Source organism: Dendrobates tinctorius, unplaced genomic scaffold (genome assembly GCF_039654945.1).
Source record: "Dendrobates tinctorius isolate UK_male_01 unplaced genomic scaffold, ASM3965494v1 ptg000310l, whole genome shotgun sequence".
In the NCBI taxonomy this organism is placed as follows: Eukaryota; Metazoa; Chordata; class Amphibia; order Anura; family Dendrobatidae; genus Dendrobates; species Dendrobates tinctorius.
This window is the reverse complement of record NW_027361977.1, coordinates 2380675-2394655: the sequence shown is the minus strand read 5'-3', so window position 1 is coordinate 2394655 and position 13981 is coordinate 2380675. Positions and strand designations below refer to the sequence as shown.

Genomic DNA, 13981 nt, shown 5'->3' with positions numbered 1-13981 from the left:
CACATGATCCGTGGGGACCACGAGGACTGGAGTTCGGGAAACACTGGTTTACATCAAGCAACCGGTACTGTATATACTTACGCTCTTTAATCTGGGCCCGAGCTTCGAGGTCCTCCCAGCGGCCCACAAGGAGCGAACAGATTTCCTCCCAGAGTCGTCGGGTAACGATCAGGTCAGCGTAGCGGCGGTCAGCCATATTCCAGAGCGGCTCCCTTTCTCTGACGAGATCGATGAGGCGGTCCACATCAATCCCTCCATCCTCACCGTCAGAGTCGGGAGCACGCTGTGAAGGCTGTTAAAGAAAAAGACAAAAATAACATAATTAGCCTCCACAAAAGAAATGAAATAAAAAGTGCAAAAAAACAAAGCAAAAATATTTATACTTACACGCTGGTGACCGCCGCGTTGCTGTCGCCGACGACCCTGGGAGGCACTGCGAGGAGCTCTTGGCCAAGCACCAGATTGGGAAGACTAGAGAAGAAAACAAAAAATGTTATGTCTTTGGATGTAGGCATTTGTTTGCTGTGTGTGGTCTGCAGAACATTGTTTTCTATGTGTTGTGTGTAGTGTGATGTTGTGTTTCTGCGTTTGATGCAAAAAACTTACCAATTGTGAGCCCACTCCAGGTGTCTGTCCACCCCTTCCTTCTTCTTCTGGGAGCTCCTCTTCATCTTGTGATTCCTGTTTTGAAATAAAAGGCAATGAATAGACATATATTACAGAGAAGATGGATTTTGGAAATAAAAACTTACCGTCAAACGCTGACGATGCGAGGGAGGGCTCCCAGAAGATGATGTGCTGTCTTCCTGGTGGCCACACTCCATGCCTGTGGGTGGTGTTCCAGCTGCTGCCATTGCTGCTGCTGCTGCTGCTGCATCTATTGGGCGGCTGTTGAATAAAGAGAAACAAAGGGCCAATGAATATCTTGATATTCAATAGCCCTAGTTTGGAGGAATGGGTTATTTGATAATTACCGTCTCTCATCTGCTGCTGGCCTCCCCTCCTCAGCATGTTCTATTTGCTGCTCCATTTGGGGTGGTGGTGGTGCGGATGGTGCTGCAGTGGTCTCCTGCCTTCTCCTGCTTCGCTTGGTTGCTTTCTTGGGTGGCATGTTGGGTGTGGCTGTGGGTCCCACTGTCTTGCTTTTATATATGTCTTGTGGGCAGAGCTACTGAGCATGCTCAGACCAAAAAACCGGATCCGGCGCATTGCGGCGCTCATAGGCTTTCATTGTGTGAAAAAGCCGGACGCGCCGGATCCGGCGTGTCCGGCTTTTTCGACGGAGACAAAAAACGTTACAGTAGACGTTTTTTCCAGACGCCGGATCGCGACACATTGCCGGATCCGGCGAAAACCGAATGAAACGCATGGCCATCCGGCGCGATCCGGCGCAAATGCAAGTCAATGGGGGGGAAACCGGATCCGGCATTGCATTTCGCCGGATCCGGTTTCTGTCAAAAGCGCCGGATCACGCCTGACGGAGAAAACCTGATGTGGGAAAGAGGCCTTACTCTTGCCTGCGCTTTGCAGGCACTGAGGAAGCCAGCTTCCTGCTGGCCCCCGAAGGCCCCCGTCGCCATCTTGGATTCGGGGGCCTGGAGGAAAGGAGCCCCCCGCAGCAGCGCTGCACATTGCGCTGCCGTGGGGGGCTCAGGGAAGCACGGAGGGAGCCCCCTCCCTGCCGATGCTTCCCTTTAACTCCCGGTACACTGCGATCGTGTTTGATCGCGGTGTGCAAGGGGTTAACGTGTCGGGGCGGTCTGTGACCGCCCCTGACACATTGTGCCGGGTGTCAGCTGTTATAATCAGCTGACACCCGGCCGCGATCAGCGGCGCTCACCACGTGGGCGCCGCTGATCGCGGTAGACGTACTATCCCGTCCATGGGCATAGGGGCCCGGGTCCCATGGACGGGATAGTACATCGGATGTCAGGAAGGGGTTAAACAATATTGTGACATTTGCACATTAATATTATAATAAGCATAACAAGTATGACTAAGGGGACTAAGCCTGAGATGTGTAAGCTCTGTGCCTTGTGTGTTTTTAAGATTTTGGATAAAGCCGATATTTTATGGCATACTGAATGGTAAGTAAAACCCTATCAAGTTCAACATATGTCAACCATTAAAACTAGGTAACCAGGTGGTATTACGACTTGAATACTTGGATATTGCAGCACAGGGCATAATATTGAGCTTTATGTAATGGTTAAGGCAACATGTTATTCTTTATTTTATACACCCAACTAATGGCATGTGTGTAAAGGTACTTTACTTTTGAAATAATGCTTACCTTGTTTGTAGAATTTGATTTTGAAGTTTTAGCGAGATCCAGTGTTTTATTTTTATGCTAATGAGTAGAGTTGAGCGAAACGGGTCGATAAAATTCAAAAGTCGACGACTTTTGGCAAAGTCGGGTTTCATGAAACGAAACCCGACCCTAGGATGAGGTCGGCCACGAGGTCGGCGACTTACGCGCCAAAGTCGCGTTTCAAAAGTTTGTTTTGCGCTCTTTTTCAGCCAATCAGGATCCACGGACACTGTGAGCAACGTGATGACATAGGCACGGGTCACCACCATCTTTCAGAAGGGCATGCAAGTGATTGGCTTGCTTTGGTGGGCGTCACAGGGGGTATAAAAGGGCGTGCACGCCGACCGCCATCTTACTTCTGCCGATCTTACTATAGGGAGAGGTTGCTGCTGATTCTGTAGGGAGAGCGTTAGGCAGGGAAGAAGACAAAAAAACTGCTTCTGCTGCTAGCGATTTGGCCTGCACAACACACCAGTCACTGTGTATGCAGTGCAAGGGGAGGCTATATAGTGGTGTATCAGTGGTGTTGGTTGTTGGGCTGCCTTCTAAGGCTTCCTGACATTCCTGCATTGCTGTTTACCCACTGCTCCGCAAACTGCTTTTTTAAAAGCAATCCAATCTCCCTTATCCTCTAGTCACTTTTGTCACAGCTGTGCCATCGAGCCTGTCACATAGCGCTCAGATATCAGTGGGCCTCACACAATCCAAAAGTGTCCAGTGTCCAAAAGTGTGTGCAGAGATTCAAAATCTCCCTTATCCTCTAGTCACTTTTGTCACAGCTGTGCCATCAAGCCTGTCACATAGCGCTCAGATATCAGTGGGCCTCACACAATCCAAAAGTGTCCAGTGTCCAAAAGTGTGTGCAGAGATTGAAAATCTCCCTTATCCTCTAGTCACTTTTGTCACAGCTGTGCCATCGAGCCTGTCACATAGCGCTCAGATATTCATTGGGCCTCACACAATCCAAAAGTGTCCAGTGTCCAAAAGTGTGTGCAGAGATTGAAAATCTTCCTTATCCTCTAGTCACTTTTGTCACAGCTGTGCCATCGAGCCTGTCACATAGCGCTCAGATATCAGTGGGCCTCACACAATCCAAAAGTGTCCACTGGCCACAAGTGTGTGCAGAAATTCAAAATCTCCCTTATCCTCTAGTCACTTTTGTCACAGCTGTGCCATCGAGCCTGTCACATAGCGCTCAGATATCAGTGGGCCTCACACAATCCAAAAGTGTCCAGTGTCCAAAAGTGTGTGCAGAGATTCAAAATCTCCCTTATCCTCTAGTCACTTTTGTCACAGCTGTGCCATCGAGCCTGTCACATAGCGCTCAGATATCAGTGGGCCTCACACAATCCAAAAGTGTCCAGTGTCCAAAAGTGTGTGCAGAGATTCAAAATCTCCCTTATCCTCTAGTCACTTTTGTCACAGCTGTGCCATCGAGCCTGTCACATAGCACTCAGATATCAGTGGGCCTCACACAATCCAAAAGTGTCCAGTGTCCAAAAGTGTGTGCAGAGATTCAAAATCTCCCTTATCCTCTAGTCACTTTTGTCACAGCTGTGCCATCGAGCCTGTCACATAGCGCTCAGATATCAGTGGGCCTCACACAATCCAAAAGTGTCCAGTGTCCAAAAGTGTGTGCAGAGATTCAAAATCTCCCTTATCCTCTAGTCACTTTTGTCACAGCTGTGCCATCGAGCCTGTCACATAGCGCTCAAATATCAGTGGGCCTCACACAATCCAAAAGTGTCCACTGTCCACAAGTGTGTGCAGAAATTCAAAATCTCCCTTATCCTCTAGTCACTTTTGTCACAGCTGTGCCATCGAGCCTGTCACATAGCGCTCAGATATCAGTGGGCCTCACACAATCCAAAAGTGTCCAGTGTCCAAAAGTGTGTGCAGAGATTCAAAATCTCCCTTATCCTCTAGTCACTTTTGTCACAGCTGTGCCATCGAGCCTGTCACATAGCGCTCAGATATCAATGGGCCTCACACAATCCAAAAGTGTCCACTGTCCACAAGTGTGTGCAGAAATTCAAAATCTCCCTTAATCCTCTAGTCACTTTTGTCACAGCTGTGCCATCGAGCCTGTCACATAGCGCTCAGATATCAGTGGGCCTCACACAATCCAAAAGTGTCCAGTGTCCACAAGTGTCTGCAGAAATTCAAAATCTCCCCTGTCCTATAGACACCTTGTACCTTGTTTTACATTACTATATAGTTTGTTGGATTTTGTCTACATTTCTACCAAAAATGAGGAAGGCTGGTGGAAGAGGCCGTGGAATTGGGCGGGGGTTGGCAGCTGGTAATGATGGTGTTGGTGGTGGATCTGATGGTAGTGGCAAGAGCAAAATAGGACCGAATGCAGGAGGTGCTGACCCTTCGTCATCGTCTGGCTACATAAGGCCTCGAACGCTTAGTTTTCTAGGAGTTGGCAAACCGCTTTTAAAGCCAGAGCATCAGGAAAAAGTTTTGTCTTACATTGCTGACTCAGCCTCCAGCTCTATTGCCTCCTCTTCTTCAGTTGTAAAAAGTAAAAGCACTGAGTCGTCATTGGAGGCTCATGTTCATGAACCACACCTTTCCTTGTGTCCTTCACCCCAACCAAGATTGAAGGATGACGCAGGCCATACTACTGATTACTCCATGGAGCTGTTTTCACATACCATGCCTGGATTATCAAGTGAAATGGTGAATTACCCAGGCCAAGATGAATCTGACATGGAGTGCACTGATGCACAGCCGCTGATGGATGATTCTGCTGGTACATTCACTCAGAGCACTACATTGTCCTCGCAGTGTACAGAGCCAGATTCTGACCCTGATGAGACTCAGGTGCCCCTTCCCGCACACTATACCACCATACACGGTGACACAGAGGAAGGTGCACATGACATAGAAGAGGAGGTGATGGATGACCCAGTTGTTGACCCAGATTGGCATCCATTGGGGGAAGAGGGTGCTGCTTCCAATAGCTCAGATGAGGAGCATCCACAGCAGACATCGACATCGCAACAGCTGTTATCTGGCAGGCCTGGAGCACTCCAAAGACAGGTTCCAAACATCAAAAGAGTTGCTGGACAGCTTGTCCAGAGGGTCAAAAGATCACAGCGTGCTAGGCCGCAAAATGTCTGCCAAAGTAGGAAGAGTGCAGTGTGGCACTTTTTTGACCAAAATCCTCATGATCAGGCCAAGGTTATCTGTAAGAAGTGCGCAAAGACCTTTAGCCGAGGGAAAAATCTGAAAAATTTGAATACCAGTTGCATGCTTAGACATTTAACCAGCATGCACTTGCAAGCGTGGACACAACACCAAACCTCAAGTGCCACATGTGCAACTGATCACAACGAAGGTAGTCAGCAACGCTACATTGTTTCCCCCACTGTAAGCCCACCGGTTAGCACAGCAGCAAATGTTGAGGTGTCGTTGCAAGACCACAGCAGTCAGGGAATCCCACTGTTATATCAACGAAAGACTGATTCTAGGCCATCAGAAAGAACACCAACTCCATCACCATCATCAACCCTCTCTCAGTCCGCCCTGTCCACCGCTACTTCCACCATATGCAGCTCTCAAGTCCAGCTCACCCTCCCAGACACTATGAGTAGGTCAAGAAAGTACTCAGTCTCTCATCCGCGTACACTGGGTTTGAACGCCCACATTGCCAAAATAATCTCGTTTGAGATGATGCCCTTTCGGTTGGTGGAAAGCACAGCTTTCCGCGAACTCATGGCCTATGCAGTACCACGCTATGACCTACCCAGTCGCCACTTCTTCTCTCGCAAAGCCATCCCAGCCCTCCACCATCATGTGAAAGACCGCATTGTCCATGCACTCAAGCAGTCAGTGAGCGGAAAGGTGCACCTCACAACTGATGCATGGTCCAGTCGGCATGGCCAGGGCCGTTACGTGTCCATCACTGCGCACTGGGTTAATGTGGTGGATGCAGGGTCCACAGGGGACAGCGGTGGTGGGACAGTGCTGCCTAGCCCACGGTATAGGAAACAGTTGGCTGTAGGCGTTCGACCCTACTCCTCCTCCTCCAGAAGCGAAAGCTCGTCCACAGAGCGCAGTCGTACGAGCACTCCATCTGCAGCTGCCACTGTTGCACACGATGTGTCCCCCTATCGAGCAGCTAGTGGAAAGCGTCAGCAGGCTGTGTTGCAGATGATGTGTTTGGGCGACAGACACACCGCCGAGGTGCTGGCCGAGTACTTGAAGTGACAAACTGAGTCATGCCTGGGCAGTGTACATCTTGAGGCAGGCAAGGTAGTTAGTGATAACGGCCGTAATTTTGTGGCAGCCATAGCCCTTTCAAAACTCAGCCACATACCTTGCTTGGCTCACACCTTGAACCTGGTGGTGCAGTGCTTCCTCAAAAATTATCCGGAGTTAACAGCCCTGCTCCAGAAGGTGCGAAGACTGTGCGCGCACATCCGCCGGTCGCCTGTACACTCCGTTCGTATGCAGAAGCTGCAGCGATTGCTCCACCTTCCCAACCACCGCCTCATTATCGACATTGCAACAAGGTGGAACTCCACCCTGCACATGGTGGAGCGGCTGTGCGAGCAGAGGCAGGCCATAATGCATTAGTGGGAGGATACACGGCCAGGCACTTTGAGAGCAGACATGGAGTTGACAGGTGTGCAGTGGTCGAAGCTGAAAGACCTTTGTAAAGTACTTCAGTGTTTTGAGGAATGCACACGGCTGGTAAGCGCAGACGACGCCATCCTAAGCATGAGCATCCGACTTATGCGTCTGCTCATGCAAACTTTGACGCACCTTAAGGAGCAGGCGTCTGCAGCCAATGTTGATGAGGAGGAAGAGGAGGAGGGAATCCTTGATGACATTCAGCCATTGTCTGCTCAGGGACCTCTCCTGGATGAGGTGGAGGAAGAAGAGGAGGAGGAGGATGATGATGGGGATGATTACTTAGGGGAGGAGGATGCATCTCGTGGGGCAAGTGAAAATGTTGGCGTGGCAAGGTCTGGTACAGGGTTTGTGCGTGACTGGAGGGATGTGGATTTGCCAGAAAGTGCTCCTCCACCCAGCACTCGCAGTGCATCATTGACACCGGGAACATTGGCCCACATGTCAGATTATGCCTTGCGGATCCTAAAAAGGGACCCCCGCATTGCCAAAATGATGAACGATGACGACTACTGGTTGGCCAGCATCCTGGATCCACGCTATAAAGGCAAATTACAAAGCATCATGCCACAGGAGAACCTTGACCTAATATTGGCTAATAAACAAGCAACTCTGGTAAATCGGTTGCTTGAGACATTCCCAGCACACAGCAGCGGTGATGGTTCTCACACGAGCCGTACGGGCCGGGGGCAGCTTGGCAGAGGTGTTCGTGGTGCACACAGCAGAAGTGGCGTTGGAGACAGGGGTTTCATGACAATGTTGTGGACTGATTTTTCAAATACCGCTCACACAACTGGTAATACTGCATCGATGGAAAGTGACAGGAGACAGCAGTTGTCAACTATGGTTACAAACTACTTTTCCTCCCATATCGATGTTCTCCCACACAGGTCATTCCCCTTTGACTATTGGGCCGCTAAACTGGACACCTGGCCTGAATTGGCCCAATATGCCTTACAGGAGCTCGCTTGCCCAGCTGCAAGTGTGCTATCGGAAAGAGTCTTCAGTGCAGCTGGATCAATCCTGACAGAAAAAAGGACCCGTCTGTCAACCCAAAATGTGGATGATCTAACCTTCATTAAAATGAACCACGCATGGGTTTCCAAGGATTTTGTCCCACCTTCCCCTGATGACACATAGGGTGACAGAAAAATGGCTTGCTTTGGTCCACCTCTTCCTGGCGAAATAGGTGAAGACCTATTTCGCCTTTTGCATCAGCTGAATGTCCAACATCAACATATGCCACTTTCTAAAACTCCCTAACTGTGCTGCCTCCCCCCCCATGGCCGGGGTCACCACCTACCGCACAACACCGTGCGAGTGCCGTTGCCCTGGACAGGTGGGTAGGCCGACTCTTGGGCGCGGGCACTGGCACAGGGTCCCTCATAGTGCAATCAAGTGTCTCTGACGGTGGTGGTGCACACCCGCCGTCAGACACACCGCTGTACTATGAGGGGCCCAGTGCCAGTACCGACGCCCACGAGTGGGCCCCCCTTGCTTGGGCAGGGCCCCAGCATTTGCAATCTTTACCTCTCCCTGCTCCTCCGCTGTGTAATCTGGGCCGTCAAATCCATACTGTGCCTGACACCGTCTGAGCCTGCCTCCTGCTGTATAGACATATATTTTGAATGTGTACGCTATCCATACATGTTATCCGGGGATACGGTACCCTTTCTAACCTTTGTGCAATCACTTGCAATCCATACTGGGCCTAACACCGTCTGAGCCTGCCTCATGCTGTATAGACATATATTTTGAATGTGTACGCTATCCATACATGTTATCCAGGGATACGGTACCCTTTCTAACCTTTGTGCAATCACGTGCAATCCATACTGGGCCTAACACCGTCTGAGCCTGCCTCCTGAGACATATATTTTGAATGTGTACGCTATCCATACATGTTATCCGGGGATACGGTACCCTTTCTAACCTTTGTGCAATCACGTGCAATCCATACTGGGCCTAACACCGTCTGAGCCTGCCTCATGCTGTATAGACATATATTTTGAATGTGTACGCTATCCATACATGTTATCCAGGGATACGGTACCCTTTCTAACCTTTGTGCAATCACGTGCAATCCATACTGGGCCTAACACCGTCTGAGCCTGCCTCATGCTGTATAGACATATATTTTGAATGTGTACGCTATCCATACATGTTATCCAGGGATACGGTACCCTTTCTAACCTTTGTGCAATCACGTGCAATCCATACTGGGCCTAACACCGTCTGAGCCTGCCTCATGCTGTATAGACATATATTTTGAATGTGTGCGCTATCCATACATGTTATCCAGGGATACGGTACCCTTTCTAACCTTTGTGCAATCACGTGCAATCCATACTGGGCCTAACACCGTCTGAGCCTGCCTCATGCTGTATAGACATATATTTTGAATGTGTACGCTAGCCATACATGTTATCCAGGGATACGGTACCCTTTCTAACCTTTGTGCAATCACGTGCAATCCATACTGGGCCTAACACCGTCTGAGCCTGCCTCCTGAGACATATATTTTGAATGTGTACGCTATCCATACATGTTATCCAGGGATACGGTACCCTTTCTAACCTTTGTGCAATCACGTGCAATCCATACTGGGCCTAACACCGTCTGAGCCTGCCTCCTGAGACATATATTTTGAATGTGTACGCTATCCATACATGTTATCCGGGGATACGGTACCCTTTCTAACCTTTGTGCAATCATGTGCAATCCATACTGGGCCTAACACCGTCTGAGCCTGCCTCATGCTGTATAGACATATATTTTGAATGTGTACGCTATCCATACATGTTATCCAGGGATACGGTACCCTTTCTAACCTTTGTGCAATCACGTGCAATCCATACTGGGCCTAACACCGTCTGAGCCTGCCTCCTGAGACATATATTTTGAATGTGTACGCTATCCATACATGTTATCCGGGGATACGGTTCCCTTTCTAACCTTTGTGCAATCACGTGCAATCCATACTGGGCCTAACACCGTCTGAGCCTGCCTCATGCTGTATAGACATATATTTTGAATGTGTACGCTATCCATACATGTTATCCAGGGATACGGTACCCTTTCTAACCTTTGTGCAATCACATGCAATCCATACTGGGCCTAACACCGTCTGAGCCTGCCTCCTGAGACATATATTTTGAATGTGTACGCTATCCATACATGTTATCCGGGGATACGGTACCCTTTCTAACCTTTGTGCAATCACGTGCAATCCATACTGGGCCTAACACCGTCTGAGCCTGCCTCATGCTGTATAGACATATATTTTGAATGTGTACGCTATCCATACATGTTATCCAGGGATACGGTACCCTTTCTAACCTTTGTGCAATCACGTGCAATCCATACTGGGCCTAACACCGTCTGAGCCTGCCTCATGCTGTATAGACATATATTTTGAATGTGTACGCTATCCATACATGTTATCCAGGGATACGGTACCCTTTCTAACCTTTGTGCAATCACGTGTAATCCATACTGGGCTCGAGAACGGCTGGCGAGCTGTTAAGCAAGCTACAGCACCTGTCCAGACAAGTACAGGGATTCCCTAGCGAGGAGACTTATTTGATTGTTTTCAATGTTGGGACAGCAATTTTTGGGGAGCACTATACTCTGGAGAATGATAGATGGGGCCCACCATACACTGGAACATTCCAAAGGTGGACATCAGACACTGGAGCAGCATTTACAGGGCCCATTATACACTAGAGCATTAGAAATGGGGCCCATTATGTTTGGAGCATTATTTGGGCCCATAAGACAGTGGAGCTTCATCCATGGGGACCAACATATACTGTAGCATTATGTGGAGCTCATCATATACTGTTTCAAACATTATATGGGACCAATGATTCTGTATGGAGAAATAGATGGGCCTCGTCATGAGATGTAAAAAGTGAGGTATTTTTCATTGTACTATACCGCTATTTCTCTGCCGTATCGGAGCATGATGAGTTGTGGTATGTGTTAAAGGGGCGCTCTTTCGCCCAGAGCACATGAAAACCTGCAGCCAGCCCTCCCCCCCCACAACTTTAGCCAAATAACCCCCATTTTTCAGTGCGTAACTTGTATTATGAAGTTAATTAAGGTTGACAAGCTTAAGAAAGAAGAATTGATGCTTTTGGCATTCAAATGGGCACTGTAGGTGTGTTTCCTGTCCTCCTCTCACTGCCGACTTTTATTCCCCATTGACTTACATTGGGTTTCTTGTTTCGGGACGACCCCGACTTTTCCCTATAATCGGACGATCTTGCTCGACCCGACTTTTGGAAAAGTCGGGTTTCACGAAACGAAACGCGACCCTAAAAAACCAAAAGTCGCTCAACTCTACTAATGAGTAGCAAGTGCATCAAGGTTTCTAATAGACTGGTCAGTCCTGTTTTAGTGACATGCCTCAGTGGGGTAGTCTCCTCAGAGAGGGAGCTGCATGTACAGATCAAATAGTCTGACTCTCGCAATGTTTTCAGAAGCTTACTGCGCTTGCACCACTCATGGCAATGGCAGCACTTGGTTGAAATGTCAGACAGGTGAGGCATGTCATTGAAACAAGAGTGACCACCTTTTTGCCAGAGACCAAAGGCAGGGCAATGATGAGGAATAGGGAGAGAGGCTCAATAGCATAAAATGTAACCAATGAATTTTTCTAAAACGGCTAAACAAAATTCCACAAGCAATGTACTGATTTAATCAGCATTTAAGCATCCTTACATACATTTAATTAGCTTGGAGTATAAAATCCTGATCATATGCACCTTTTAAGTTTTATTTGAAAAAGGGTGTTAAAATAATTTTAAAACTAGTTCAACCTAGTTTGGTTGAAAGCTTAACACCTCAATAATATACAGTCATGGCCAAAAGTATTGACACCCTTGCAATTCTGTCAGATAATACTTAGTTTCTTCCTGAAAATGATTGCAAACACAAATTCTTTGGTATTATTATCTTCATTTACTTTGTCTTAAATGAAAAAACACAAAAAGAATTGTCCTAAAGCCAAATTGGATATAATTCCACACCAAACATAACAAAGAGGGTGGACAAAAGTATTGGCACTGTTCGAAAAATCATGTGATGCTTCTCTAATTTGTGTATTTAACAGCACCTATAACTTACCTGTGGCACCTAACAGGTGTTGGCAATAACTAAATCACACTTGCAGCCAGTTGACATGGATTAAAGTTGACTCAACCTCTGTCCTGTGTCCTTGTGTGTACCACATTGAGCATGGAGAAAAGAAAGAAGACCAAAGAACTGTCTGAGGACTTAAGAAACCAAATTGTGAGGAAGCATGAGCAATATCAAGGCTACAAGTCCATCTCCAAAGACCTGAATGTTCCTGTGTCTACCGTGCGCAGTGTCATGAAGAAGTTTAAAGCCCATGGCACTGTGGCTAACCTCTCTAGATGTGGCCGGAAAAGAAAAATTGACAAGAGATTTCAATGCAAGATTGTGCGGATGTTGGATAAAGAACCTCCACTAACATCCAAATAAGTTCAAGCTGCCCTGCAGTCCAATGGTACAACGGTGTCAACCCGTACTATCCGTCGGCATCTGAATGAAAAGGGACTGTATGGTAGGAGACCCAGGAAGACTCCACTTCTTACCCCGAGACATAAAAAAGCCAGGCTGGAGTTGGCCAAAACTTACCTGAAAAAGCCTAAAACATTTTGGAAGAATGTTCTCTGGTCAGATGAGACAAAAGTAGAGCTTTTAGGGCAAAAGCATCAACATAGAGTTTACAGGAGAAAAAAGAGGCATTCAAAGAAAAGTACACGGTCCCTACAGTCAAACATGGCGGAGGTTCCCTGATGTTTTGGGGTTGCTTTGCTGCCTCTGGCACTGGACTGCTTGACCGTGTGCTTGGCATTATGAAGTCAGAAGACTACCTCAGAGGTCATGGGTCTTCCAGCTGGACAATAACCCAAAACACACTTCGAAAAGCACTAGAAAATGGTTTGAGAGAAAGCACTGGAGACTTCTAAGGTGGCCAGCAATGAGTCCAGACCTGAATCCCATAGAACACCTGTGGAGAGATCTAAAAATGGCAGTTTGGAGAAGGCACCCTTCAAATATCAGGGACCTGGAGTAGTTTGCCAAAGAAGAATGGTCTAAAATTCCAGCAGAGCATTGTAAGAAACTCATTGATGGTTACCGGAAGCGGTTGGTCGCAGTTATTTTGGCTAAAGGTTGTGCAACCAAGTATTAGGCTGAGGGTGCCAATACTTTTGTCCAGCCCATTTTTGAAGTTTTGTGTGAAATGATCAATGTTTTGCTTTTTGCTTCATTCTCTTTTGTGTTTTTTCATTTAAGACAAATTAAATGAAGATAATAATACTAAAGAATTTGTGTTTGCAATCATTTTCAGGAAGAAACTGAATATTATCTGACACAGTTGCAGGGGTGTCAATACTTTTGGCCATGACTGTAAGACACACTGGTTATATGGTGTGGTAAAAAAATCATGTAAGAAAAAGTAAATATTTGCCTTGATTTATACATTTGATCTTGACATCCTTTCTTATTATTTAGGATTGGTTGGCAGAAGACTGTCCTGCTTTAAGAATTATTTCAGTGGAATATGACACTCATCTAAGTGACTGGAAAGTCAAATGCCCTGCAGACAATGACAGGTAATTTTCATGTACCCCAGGTCACAAGCTTGATTATTCATAGGAGCATGGGCTGATATTGACAGTTTGGGGCTCCTGTTCAAGAAATGAGTTCGGGCCCCCCTTATTTAAAACGCGTGAAATGGCATGCCATTCCAGTGTCAGTTGAATTCCAACCAGAGTACACCTCATTCTACTTAATGTGCTTCTGATTAGGTGATCACCTGAACCAAATCTTATTTAACGAAGGAAAGTATAAAAATAAAACTGCTGTCGTGTTCACAATCCTCTTGTAATAGTACAAGCTGGATGGCAAAACAAGTGCTAGTATTATCCCAAAAGTAATAGGAATGAATACATTTTAACCATGCCAAAGGAGTTAAAAAGAAAAGTCTTG

The 13981-nt window shown here is 47.2% G+C and overlaps 1 protein-coding gene across 8 annotated transcripts in view; it reads left to right on the top strand.

Moving 5' to 3' along the window:
* SERAC1 (serine active site containing 1) overlaps nucleotides 1–13981 on the top strand; it is a 1540408-nt gene that overhangs the window by 1205748 nt on the left and 320679 nt on the right. For all 8 annotated transcript variants that reach the window (XM_073561007.1, XM_073561005.1, XM_073561004.1 and 5 more), the window contains one exon: nucleotides 13505–13605. In XM_073561007.1, coding sequence (XP_073417108.1) covers nucleotides 13505–13605 — 101 coding nt within the window. The remainder of the gene's footprint in view (nucleotides 1–13504; nucleotides 13606–13981) is intronic.